This window comes from Sus scrofa, chromosome 2 (assembly GCF_000003025.6).
Source record: "Sus scrofa isolate TJ Tabasco breed Duroc chromosome 2, Sscrofa11.1, whole genome shotgun sequence".
NCBI lineage: Eukaryota > Metazoa > Chordata > Mammalia > Artiodactyla > Suidae > Sus > Sus scrofa.
Window position 1 is genome coordinate 16,208,209 of NC_010444.4, and position 13,008 is coordinate 16,221,216.

General features: G+C 53.8%; 1 protein-coding gene across 1 annotated transcript in view; it reads right to left on the minus strand.

The window, feature by feature from the left end:
- The window catches only part of CREB3L1 (cAMP responsive element binding protein 3 like 1), a 34,743-nt gene extending 22,003 nt beyond the window's left edge, over positions 1-12,740 (minus strand). Inside the window, exon 1 of the mRNA XM_003122829.6 lies at positions 12,174-12,740. Within this exon, the coding sequence (XP_003122877.1) occupies positions 12,174-12,275 (102 nt within the window). The 5' untranslated portion in view covers positions 12,276-12,740. The remainder of the gene's footprint in view (positions 1-12,173) is intronic.

A 13,008-nucleotide genomic window follows, 5' to 3' on the forward strand; every position in this document is an offset into this window, starting at 1 on the left:
GAGTCTCAGGCTCGTCTGGGGCTGGGACTGGAGGAGGGGGCACCACAGGGATTGAACTTTGCTGTGCCTGTGTCCTAGAGAAAAGAAGGGAGAGTGGAAAGGGCAGGCTGGCACCCACCACAGGCAGCCTCTGTGCGGAGCAGGATCACATGCTCTCAGCCCCCACAGGCCTGTTAGTCTGGTTTTCCAGACCCCCCTCCTGACACTGTGGGTAACCCTTCCCTGGCCAGGCCACAGGCCCCTCAGGAAAGTGGAGAGCTAGCCTGCAGCTTCCCGGCCAGCCCCTGGCTTCTTCTGACCAGGCGGCCCATATGCTGTGGCCCAACCCTGGGGCGAGTGCCAGGTACTGTCTGGGCAGGAGGAAGCGATGGCAGTTAGTGCCGCCGCCCAGGGCTGGGATTAGCTGTGACTGGCACCACTGAGGGCACAGCAGCCCACGGTCTGGCTGCTGGAGATGTTAGTCCATAGGCAGTGGCCAGAGGATCCCTGTGGGACAGTTCAGGACACTGGAGAGTAAGTGCCAGGGCTGGCACAGGGGGCCTCTGGAGCATAAGGTTGTCTGATCCCATCCATTTATTCATCACTCAGGTTCAGTGTTTACTGAGGACCTACTGTGTGCCCAGACCTATGGATACAGAGATGAATAAAATCCAGTTCCTGCTCAAAAAAGGCTTCCTAACTAGTGGTGTGACCACCCATTTATGAAGGTAGGTCCAAGGCTTAAACTCTGCTCTGTCCAGAACATTCTCCGCATCAAGAGGGATCTCCTAACACAAATATGACTGTGTGACTCCCCTACTCAAAATCCACTAATGACTCCCTGCTGCCCTTAGGGTAAGTTCCAGTTTCCTTAGTATAGCTTGAAATGATCCAGCCATGTCACCTCTATGATTTGCAGTGTCTAGTTCTCATCTGTGTCTCCAAAGCCTAGCACTGGTTCCAGCACATGGTAGGTGCTCAGCTGTTTGCTGAGTGACTGAGTGAGTGAGTGAGTGAAAGAATATGCCAATGAGCAAATGGACTGAGGCCTTTTTCTTTATGCAGCTGAGCCTCCAGGAATGACTGCCTTGAATTCCGCTCTGATGCCAGCTTGCTCCCGCTCCAGGCAGAGTTTCCATGTGCCTGGACGCCTTCCCTCAGCTCCTCCCTAGTGGGGCCTATTGTACCCATTCTCCAGGTTGTTTTTTCCCAAGGATTTTTTTGCTCTTAAAGCCCAAGTTAGAACAGGTACTTGGGGACCACAGCCCTCAACTCAGCATTGGAGGAACTGTCCCCAGGCTTTTAGGCCAGGCCCAAGAGTACAAACCAAGCCCAGTGGCCAACCGGCCAAGCTGCTCTCCTGGCCTCCGGCCAGCTGGAAGGCCCTCCTGGGCTGGAGCCTGCCACTGGGCTCTGGCTGGAATTCCCTTGGCCTCTTCCCTCTCCTCTGTGCACTCAGCGTTCGGCCTCTGGCTTCCTCAGCGGTCCCAGCCTGTCTGAGTTGTCCTCAGGTTTTATTTTTGGAAGAAGTTGCATTCGCTCTCCTTATTTACTCCCTTCCTTCAGGGAAGGTGTGGGACCCCTGGGCTCGGCTGGGGATCAGGCTGTGACTCCAGTCCCTGGGGTCCAGACTTCCAAAGGAGGGGGCCTCCAAAGATTCCTGACCCGTCTGATGCTTCAAAGCCAGCTGCCTCTGCCCTCCTTTCCCCACCCAGTGTGTGACTAATGCCTGCCCCTGCCCTTCTTGAAGAGCCCACGATAGCCAAAAGAAATCATCGCAGTTTCAGAGCTGAAAGGAATTCTGGCATCATTAGGTCCAGCCCCCTCTACTTGGAGAGGCACTGTAGTTCAACGGTTACGAGCAAGAGAGGCAGACAGACCATGTTCTAATCCTGGTTTTGCTACCTACTGTGTAGCCTTGGGCAAGTTACTTAACCTCTCTGAGGCTCAATTTCAGCTGTAAAATAGGGGTACTTATTTCTACCCCACCGTTGAAGTTGCTGTGAGGGTGAAATGAGATGGCATTTGTAAAGTGCTTTGTAGAATGCAGGCCACATAGAAGGCGCTCTTCAAATATAGCTATCATTATCATTATCATTATTATTATAGAGAGGAAAACTGAGAGCCAGGGAGAGGAATGGACTTGCCCAGGATCTCACAGCCATTCCCAGAGTCTTTCCTCTATCTCTACCTCCCTTCCAGGGAGAAGGGAGGAGTCAGGCATCAGCCCAAAGGAGGAATCTCCTTGAGTCAGTCGCATGGGCAAACCCCTGGGTCTTCCATGTCTGCCTCTTCCATCAGGCCTGGGTCCTCCTCTGACACAGGCATTTCCTCCACTGCCCAGGGGCTTCTTTCTTGCTCACTTGGGGGTGAGAGGTCCAGGGAGGAGGAGGACCCCAAGGTGGACCCCAGGCCAGTGGGACTCTTAGAGGAGAGGGAAGGCTGGGACCTGACATCACAGAGCAGAGAAGCTGAAGCCACAGCCATGCAGGCCAGCTGGGGCCCTTCCAGCATGGCCAGATGTCTCAGGAATGTGCTGAGCTGGGAACTACCTCGCTCCTTCCCTCACCACCCCCAGCCCCTCATCCCCTGTATGCTTGCTCAAGCTCTGCCTCTGCCCCACCCCCTATCCTTCCTCTTTTATCTCTCCCTGGAAGGGCCTCGTGTCTACTGTCCCTCTGGTACCTTGCCGCAGTCCAGCTTCATCTCAGACCTCTGAAGGGGTGGCCCGAGGCAAGAGCCCTCCCCCTTCGCAGACCCCATGGGTGGGGGGAGATGGAAGCCTGAGCTAACTGGGAGGGGAAAGCTGTGAGCAGATAGTGCCTGCCAGATCCCAAATGTGGAACTGATTTGCAGCCCTGGGAGAGAAAGGGGTGAAGGCTTTGGGGTAGTAGAGGGCAGGGTTGGGCCTCTCCTCGGTGAGGATGATGAAAGGGGCCCTGGGTATCTTGTCCCAGCTGATGGGAGGGAGGGCCAAGGAGATCAGTTGTCAGGCTGGGTTGGGCTCAGAAGGAGGGCTTAGATCCTTCCAGGCCTTTAGGGTCAACGGGGACATACTTTGCCTGATAGTGGAGTGTCCTGTGCTGTATGAGGGGGTGGAGGGATCCCCATCAGGGTCTTGGGGTTAGGTCAGGAGGCAGGACATCGTTCAGACCAGAGCCCTCAGCCCCAAAGAGGAGCTTGTCCCTCTGCAAGGGTGGCATTGTCTTGGGCCTCCCCAGGCCGGCCTGGCCCTGAGTACTGGGGATGAGAGAGCCAGAAGGGAACTGGTACTCCTGGCCCAGGGTGAGCATCAGGGCAGGGGTAGAAGTCAGAGGGGAGAAGGCACCTGGGGTCAGTTGCTGCCTGGGGCTGCTCTGGGCTCAGCGAGGGGCCACAGTGCTGTCTGCCTTGGGAGAGAGGCCCTGATGATCCAGACAGGCTGACAGCTGGGATAGTCCAATGGATTCTAGAACTCCTAGCACTGAGATGGTTCAGAGGAGCTGGGAGCACCACCTTGTCCAACTCAGAGGGAACTATCTTGTGCTCCCTCTTGCCTGTGGAAAAGACCCCCAGCTCCTGAGCACAGCATTCAGGTCTGCCGCAAACTGATTTCAACTTCCCACTATAGCTGGAGCCCCTCATCTTCCCTTTCCCTCCAGCCAAGTTGGAGGATTGCTCCCAGCTCCTGAAACCTGCTGTAAGCTCCATGGCTTTAGGGCCTTTGCTTGTACCATTCCCTGTGCCTGGAAGGTCTTTGCCCTTTATCTCGTCTAACTCCTATCAGCCTTTAAGCCCCAACTCTAATGCCACTTCCTCCAGAAAGCCTTCCTTGACCACCCAACTAGAAGAGTCCTCTCTGTCTTATACCACTGTAGCACTTAGAGACAGTTCAGTTACTGGTTAGTATCATGCCTTGAACTCTAATTATCTGCAGTGGGACCCATCTCTCCTTCTAAACTTTAACCACCTTGAGGATAGGATATAGGATGAATTTCATCCTTGAACCCTCTGCAGGGCCTCACACAGGGCCTGGTATATATTATGCCTAATAGTAATGATGACGATGATAATAGCTGATGTTTATAAGCCAGGCACTGTTCTAGCTCCTTCTGATTTAAGTTTCAGAAGATCGGGTAGGTCCTATTAGTAGTGCCATGTAATGGAGGAAACTGAGGCATAGGGAAGTTAAGTAGCTTATTCAGTTAATTTAGTTAGCAAGTGGTTGAGCCAGGGTTTGAACCCAAGCTCTGATTGCAGAGCTTGTACTTTTAAGCATACATGACAACACTGGATGTTGACGGGATGATTGATTTCCTGCTGCCCCATCCCAACACCTAGTACAGGGCCAGGTACAAAATATGGGCCCCCATTCTATGCACTGGGTCCTCACCTGGGCCCTGGGTTTGCTTGTCCCTGGCTGTTCCTCTCCTGATCCCAGGAAGACAGAGCCCTGAGAAGGGGCCTGGGGTCTTTTGCCTCTGTCCCAGGAAAGCAGCCATTCAGCTCCAGAGAGGTCAAACAGGCAAATAAAATCCCTATGATCAGGGGTCAGCAAAGGGATGAAAATGAGACATTCTTCCAAGGGCTGTCCAATGCTAGGGACCTTCCTTTCAGGCAGTGATGACAACAATGAAAATGAAAACAGTAGCAACAACTCTTGTTTATAAAGGGCTTACCATGTGCCATGCACTGTGCTAAGTTCTCTACAAGACTTACCTAATTGTATCCTTGTAAGAACCCTATATTCTAGGGTCATCTTAACATTATGGATGAGGAAAATAAGCTCAGAGAGGTTAAGGCACCTGTCCAAGCTCACCCAGACAGTGAGAACCAGGATTTGCTCCCAGGTCTGGGCGGGGCTAAAACCAGCCACTAATGGTCACTCCAGCCTACTTCTGGTACAGCTTGGCTTCGCAGAACTTGTCAAGGCATCTGCCATCTGACCTGTGGACTTGCTCTCTGGTCAGGTGGGATCTGGGAGGAGGCACCAGGTCTAGGAGAGCTTCTGTTCACAGTCTGCCCAGTGTGGAGTGGATTTACAGTCCACAGCTCAGCTTTTCCACAAACTCATGCCGTTTTGAGAACCCAGGATGTTGAGAGCTGGGTGTATTTCTTCAGCTGGGTTATGCCAGGTGTCTATTTTATTGTGCTTAGTAATGTATATGGATGCAGTATGCATCTTCTCTTATGGGCACAATGTATTTCATAGTAGAAAAGACCATCATGAAAGAGTGAGAGGTAGATGTGGGCTTTAGGTTAAGATTCACTACCTGATAAATAAGACCCACTTAGAAAAAGAACGTACCATTAAGGCTGGAAGTGTGGAAGTATCTTTTCTTCCATTATCTGTCCACCTACCCATTCATCCACCCATCACCCCCCTCACTCCTTCCTTCCTTCCATCTAGTCAATAAATAAACACTTCCCGAGCACTCAGTCACCATAGCTACATCTAAGGAATAGACTGAAATAATTGCCTGATACTCCCTGCCCTCAAAGAACTCTCAGTCTAGTCCAGCAGCGAGGAAACCAAGGCCCCCGAAAGAGGGAGTGATTTGTCCAAGGTCACAGAGCGAGTTAGGGCAGTGAGGTGAGGAGAGGTGAGAACATTGCAGGCGGAGGGGCACACGTGGGAAAAGGCGTGGGCCTGTCTGCCTCCCCAGCGAGTCCCCTCACTCACTGCTTTAAACTGCCTCCTGGCTCTCCGGGAGGGCCTGAGGGCCTGCCTCCCTCCACTGCTGCTTTCCTTTTTGTTATTCTTTTGGAAGGGGAAGAGGGGGACAGCTGCTGCTGTCCAGCTGCTCTGTCAGACCACACAGCCCAGCCCAGATGTGTCAGCCTCTCTGTGATGGGTGAAATGGCTCCTGGGCCAAGAGCCAAGGGCCAAGGAAGCCACGGTGAGGGCTCTGTCCTGGGAGGGCTGGGAGAGGAGGCCCAATGAACCCTGCAGCAGGGTAGCCCAGTCTTGCTCCAGCTGTCAAGTTGGCCTTGCTGATGACATGGTATGTCCGGCCCATGAGGATTAGGGTCTTTGACATTCTGAGGAAATCACCTTTGATCTGTCTGTTTTCCCTTGTGGTCAGAGTTCTGGGCCGTATCTTGCCTCCCAGCTTCCCCTGAACCAGACACCCTGGTGCCTACCTTCTCCCCACTCCTGCTCAAGGGTTCTACCACTTACTCTGCCTGCTCAAGTGGGTTACATCGTGTTCCAGCCAGATCATGCTCATGGCCTTGACTTAACTCCACCCAAATCTTCCTCCTCCATCCTGCCCCCTGGAGTGCCGAGACTTCCAGAAGAACAGCCTGTTCTCCAGCATCTGGAGCTGGTTTCTTAAGGGAGGTTCAGGGGCAAGCCAGGTCCCAGAGAGGGATGCTCTGAGAGGGCCTCGGTCCCAGGACTTGCAGGAGGCGCATTGTATGGGGAAGGGAAGATACAAAGGGGGGCTGTTCTTCATCCGCTCCTCCCCTGCACAGTGGCCAGACAGGCCAGGTACAAATAGACCTGGAGTCCCAGGAGCTGCAGAGAGCAAAGGTCCAAGTTCCCAGGTGGACCAGGGAGCGGCAGCCTAGAGTGAGGATGAAGAGAAGGTGGGGGATGGGGTGTGAGGTCTCTCTCTCACAGGCCAGGCAACGTGCTGGCTGTCATCCGTGGTCCCCTAAGGATGCGAGAGGGTGAGGATCAAGGCAGGGCGCCTCTGCTATCTGAGATCCCAGACTTTCCTTGCCCTAGAGGGCAAAGTTCAATCCAGAAGAAGAGGGAGAGAGAAGATGGTGCTTTCTCTTCCTTGGCTCCATGGGACTCTTGCTCTGAGAACAGCAAGAAGATGTTCCCTCCTCTATGAGAATCAGTTTTCTCATCTGCACAAGGGACAATAATGCCTATATGACAGGCTCAGAAAAGGGACACAGCCCCAGTCCTCCCCACTGAAATGCTTTCCACTAACTCCTTTGCCAGTAGGGATGGGGACATCAGGGAGGTTGGGTGCAGAGGTCACCTCCTCTGAGAACCTTCCATGACCTTCACCCAGGCTGGAGGCTCCTCCTTGGGCTCCCATCATGCTCTGCTCCATCATGGCACCCTGCAGTGCTACTGGCTACTTCCCTCTCTGTTTCTCACATGGCTGTGAGTGGCTGGAGGTCACTTTGCTTAGTGACCAGTACTGGCGCTCCTTTAGTTGTTGAAGGATCGGGTGTGTATATTGAAGAAAACCAAGTGAATTCCCAGCTGGTCCAGGGAAGCCGGAGGACCAGATGTACAGACAGCATTTTTGTGGGATCCAGCATCCCCATCACCCAGGAGCTGCAGAGAGCAAAGGTTCAAGTTCCCAGGTGGACCAGGGAGCGGCAGCCTAGAGTGAGGATGAAGAGAAGGTGGGGGATGGGATGTGAGGTCTCTCCTCTCACAGGCCAGGGCCAGGACCCTGAGAATCTGGGGCCCCTTCTGGAATTATCCCTACACTTCTTGAATACTCAGGCCTGTCTTTTAAAAAAACATTCTTCCCTTCCCTCACAGGGACTGCCCTAGTCTGAAGTAATTTTCTCTACAAGTACAGTAAGCCCTTAAATGGAGCAAAGTCCACTTAATTGTGGCCAAAACTTGGCTTCTGTCCTGTGCCTGGGGCCCATCTCAAATAAAGGTGGGCAAACCTCTTATCTTTGTGGGGCTGGAACAGAAGTGACTGCTTTGTGCTCCTTTGGAACTTCCTCACTTTGGTTTGCTGTATGCGCCGAGGTTTCACAATCTTTACTTTTGTGCTTTTTGTGACAGTACAGACCGACTGAAAAATACTACTTTTCATTGATCCTGCAATAATGTAACTGTGTATTTTATATGATTGAAAATTTTGGACTCAGCTTATTGCCTTATGGTGGAGTTTTACTATATTAAGTGCCTATTTTGTGCCACAGTGGTGTGCCAGGTTTATGACAATGAATACAACTGACGTGGTCGGTGTTCTCATGGAACTTGCTTTCTCACAGAGGAAGCAGACAATAAAAATCTGCAGATTGGGATAAGGACTACAAAGAAATCAAAGAACTGAAACAGAAAATAACAGGGGTCCCATTTGTGGCTGAGGAAGCTTCCCTAAAGAGGTAACATTTGAACCAAGGATGCTGAGATGGAGAGAACTGGAGGGAAAGTATTCTAGATGTCGGAAATAGCATGTGCAAAGGCCCTGTGGCAGCACTAGAAAAGACAGTTTTAAGCTGCTCCTGGGATCTAGGAGTCCCAGAGCAACCTGAACAGAAGGAAACTGGGGAAGATGGAAGCCCATAAGCCAATCAATGCTTAAGGGTGAGACCTAAGCCACAAGTTTAAATCTGCTGTGGCTCAAGTCAGCTTTAGATTGTCCTAGACCAGGGGCTGTGGGGGTCTGTGCCAAGGGCGGGGATGAATCAAGACAATGATAACTCATTGGAAACCTGCCTGAATTTCAGAGACTGTGGGCTGTAGGACCCTGATGGTGGGGAGCAGATGAGCACCCTTTTTCTTTTTCCCTAAAAAATGTGGGGCCTGGCCTGGCCCTCCTTTCATTCATTTATCAATGGTTGGTTGAAGCCTACTCTGTGCCAAGCACTGTACTAGGCACAGGAGATACAGCTGTGAACCAGACAGAGAAACGCCTGCCCTCCAGGAGCTCACACCCCAGTGGGGGGAGCAAAAACAAAAAGCTGCCCTGAACAAACCCAGTGTTTTGGAGGAGGAAGAGATTCTGGGACGCCATCTCCCTTCCTGAACAGAAGCCCTGAAATTTGGGCTCCTCTATCAGTTTTCCTCCATTACTTCTTTTTCTAGTGGATTCTACTTGGAGACCAGAGTTCCTTCGCCCTTGGGTCCTCTTTCCTCTTGGTGAGAATTTAAAGAGAAACACACACACACACACACACACACACACACACACACCCCCATCCCCTTTTAAGGGCTGTTAAAGGCCCACACACAGACATAGGAACACCCAAATGCACATACTTCTCTAATCTCCCTAAATCCCCCAAAGGCTTGGGTGGTGGTGGTGGTAGTTGTACTGGTGGTGGTGGTTTTCCATTTAGCTCAGGAGAAGCCAGGCTGGGGGCCTGGGGAGCAGTGATCAGGCTTAGCCTTCACACTCCCCTTCCTGGGCTGGTCCCCAGGTCCCGGTCTTTCCTGCACCTGGCCTCCCCAGCTGCTGTGAGGTGAATGAGTGTGCTGGGCAAACATCCTTGCAGCTTCCTGCTGCTCCCGCTCCTCCAAGACAACAGAACTCATCTTCCTCCTTCTCCTCCTCCTCCTCTCCACACCCTCCCAGCTGGGGCTTCTCTGGGATCTGAAGCCATTTCCCTCTAGAGAAACCGGGGTCTTCCCTTCTCCTGAGCCAGAGGAAGGACCTCATGCTCTCTGGAGACATGACCTGTTCTCCCTGGGACCTTTATCCTAGTTCTCTGAGCACCAGGCCCTCTCTCACACCTGCCCAGGGCCGAGGGATCACAGGGTCCAAGGGAAGAGGGCTCTAGGGAAGTCACATCAGGAATTGTGGGAAGGTGGGGAGGGGAGGAGAAGCCCCTTCATCTGGCAGGATGGGCAGCTCCTTCCGAGGGATGTCTGAGACTCACAGAGACAAGATTGCAACAGGATGAAGGCGGCCTCACAGAAGGAAAAATACAGCACCTCTGGCCACCTCCAAGCACACATGACTTTGCAGGACTCATTCTCCTGTCTCTGATCAAGTGAATGCATATTTTTTACACAGTTGTATTCCGGGTGAGCATCCTTTTTGATTTTTGCCTTTTAATACCGAGTAACAGAGCACACCCGATTTCCATCGTGACTTTAAGGCCTTTATCTGGATTTTAAAGAGGATAGTGAATACCTTGCCCTCCATCTTCCAGAGTGAGAAGCACACAGACTCCACCCTTTCCCATCTTTAACCCTGGAAACATTTTACTATCCTTATGCAGAATGAAGAGGGAGTTGGGGATGGAGTTGGTATGGGGTGCCAGCTAGGAGGGACCTTAGACATCTAAATGGAGGCACCAGAGAAGGAAGGCAACTTGCTCAGGGTCACAGTAACTCTACCTGAGTAGTTCTTACCCCCCCCCCCCCAATCTAGTCTCCAAAGCGTTGTAACCACGGAAACTTACCTGGTACACATCATCTTAACATTAATCTTGAATTTTCTCACTAAATCTCTACAGTAACTCTCAGGGGAAGCTTCTCTAGCTCCATTTTTCAGGTGAGGAATCCAAGGCCCACAGGAAGAAAAGTCACTTGTCTGAACTGCCCAGCTGGATGGTGGCAGAAGCACAGCTAGAACCAAATTTCCTGATTCCGAGCCCAGGAGTTTTCTTTCCTCTTAGAAATTCTTTCCTCTTCCCCTGCTTCACCTGGCCGTGCTTAGGCCTGAGGTCAGGAGCTTCCCCAGCAGGGCTTTCCCTCCCCAGGCCCAATGCTGGATACCACTGTCTCATCATGATCATGCCTCCTTTCCTGTGCTGGACCAAGGCCCAGATGAGCAGCTGGGGATGAAAGGCTGAATGGAACAGCAGGAAGAGGCTGTAGGCGGCAGAGTTCATTCAGTAGAAAGCCCAACTCAGACCTGCTGAGGGCTGAGGGAACCTCACAGGGCGCCTCTTCCAACAAAGGTACGCGCTCCAACAAACCCTGCTCCCTCTGACCAGTACCCGTTACCAGCTCCAGGAGGGGTGTATGGAACCTCAGACCCCTGCCACTTCATTCTTAGGATCTGTGCCAGACTGTCCTTAGAGAGACCGATCCAACCTTCCCGGTTTTAGAGACAAGGAGGCCCAGGGAGGAAAGCTGGTCACATGGCCCAGGCTCTCAGGGAGAGGCAGACGCAGAGGCAGGACTAGAACCCAGGTCTCCTCACTACTGGTTCAAGCCCTCTCCCCTCCTCCACTTGGCTTGTCTGGAGACCTGTGCTCCTCTGACTGGGACTAGGGGCCTTCCTCAGAGAGCAGGGTCACTCCTGCCTAAGGAGAACCGGGAGACCTCTTACCCCATGCCTCCCTGACTCGGGTTCTTTTCCCTGGCTTGTTTCCCCACCAGCAGCCTGGGACAGTTTAGGTGGAAGTTTAAGGGGCCTTAAGTCTGTACGCACTTGGCTCTTGTCTGCCAGGTTCATCTTAGTCCCAGGAGGTAGAGAACAGCAAGTAGAGACCCTTGAGATGATCTGTGTGTGTGTGTGTGTATGAGAGAGAGCGTGCACGAGAGAGGGCGAGAGAAAGGGAGAGGGAGAGGCTGGCAGTTCACTGCATGGGGAGGTGGAGGGATCTCACCAGATCCCCCAAACTGCCTACCTTTCAACACAGTAGGCTCTTCTAAATGCAAATATTTTCTCCTGTTACTGTTACTGAGCCTCCCCCTCCCCCAGGACCTAAGGGCTGAGCCTGAGAGAGGGAGGGAGGGAGGGAAGAAGAGAGAAGCCACGTTTCCTTAGGGGGGGAGGAGAAAAGAAAGAAGAAACCCAGAGACAGAGAGGGTCGCCACGAAGCCACAGGAGAGACAGTCATCTCGACAAGGGACAGAGAAACAGACCTAGAGAAAGACTTCCCTCCTCCTGAGCCATCACCCTGCGCTGCCCTGACCAGTTGAGTGTCATGTCCCTCCCTGGGGGATCTCCAGCCTGACTTTCTGGGGCAGCCACGGCTGCACCCCTAAATTTCCCGGTCTGGCTCAAAAGCTGGGTCTGGCTCAGGCCCGTCAAGGGGCGTCTGGTGTCCGGCCCCTGGTGCGCCCCCCAGCGGAGAACCAGACTCCAAGCCACCGAAGTCCTAAAGGGGGCACAAGAAAGGGCACCGCCACTTGGGGCCCAATTTGGTTCTGGGTGTCCCGGGTGGGTGGCAGACCACCAGGAGACTTGGGCGGGGGACAGATTTGGTGTCTCTTGAGCTCATATGAGGATGGGCCGGCCCGCGCCTCGACGTTCCCTTCCCCTAGAAGGAGGAGGCCAGTGTATCCTTGGAGCCCCCCTGGAGGAGTGTGCACTGGCGCAAACTCAGAGGCTTCGGTCCAGGTTCAGGGTCTAGGGAGGTGTCGAGGGATCCAGTCCTCAAATCTCAGAGCTCTAGGCACGTGTCTCTCGAGGGGACCCTGCACAGAGCCCCCTCCCCCACTTCTGCTCAGTGATGTGTAGTCCAGTCCTTCAGGGGGCCCCAGGCGCACCGCAAAAAGGAGTGAGAAATGGTGGAAGAGGGACACAGACCCTTCATCTTACCGCATTGTTGAGGAAATCCGACTCGTTCAGATCCCCCAAGTCCAGGAAGCTGGATCCGGGGAACAGCCTGTCGGCCGGGAAGGGCTCCAAGACGGCGTCCATCTCGGCCGGCTCTGGAGACCCCCTTCGGCTGGGCTTCCCTCACTCCAGGGCGGCGGCGCGCCCGGCCCAGAGCTCCGGCCTGAGCGCTGGCAAGCGGGCGGGGGCAGGTCCCGGGCGAAGCCCCGGGGGGAGGGGCAGGCGGAGGCGGCGCGGCCCCGGGTAGGGGGCGCGGGGGGTTCGGGGGCCTTAGGGCAGCAGCGCAGAGCGGCCTGGGCTCCGGGGCCCCGGGTGCACCGCGGGCATTTAGCCGACTCCTCCTCCTCCCGCTCCTCCAGGGGCACAGCTGGTTTCCATGGGGAGCCCAGGAGTGGGGCTGAGGGCTTGAGGAGCCCCCCCGGACAGGGTGGGAGCCGGGGGTGGGGGAGCTGAGCGCTCCCCCCCGAGACTGGGTGACTGCCGGGCGCTCCGCTCTCTCTGCGTCTCCCTGTGTACCGCTTCTGTCACTTTCCTCTCTGAAACCGGGAACCCGGGGCTGGTTAGCCCAGCTGGCCGAAGCGCCACGCCCCCACATCAATATTCACGATACTTTCATATTAATGAGGAGAGGGAGCGGCCTGAGGAATCGTCCCTCCTCTTTTAAAGAGACAGCTATACAAGCTAGTCTTCCTTGTGAATCTCTTTTCTCTGAACAGTCCAGGTAGGGACTTGAAGCAAAATTGTACTGGAGGCAATAACTGTTTCTCGAACCTTGACACCTTAAGCCTTTGCCAACCACGCTCCCATAAGTTCAGGA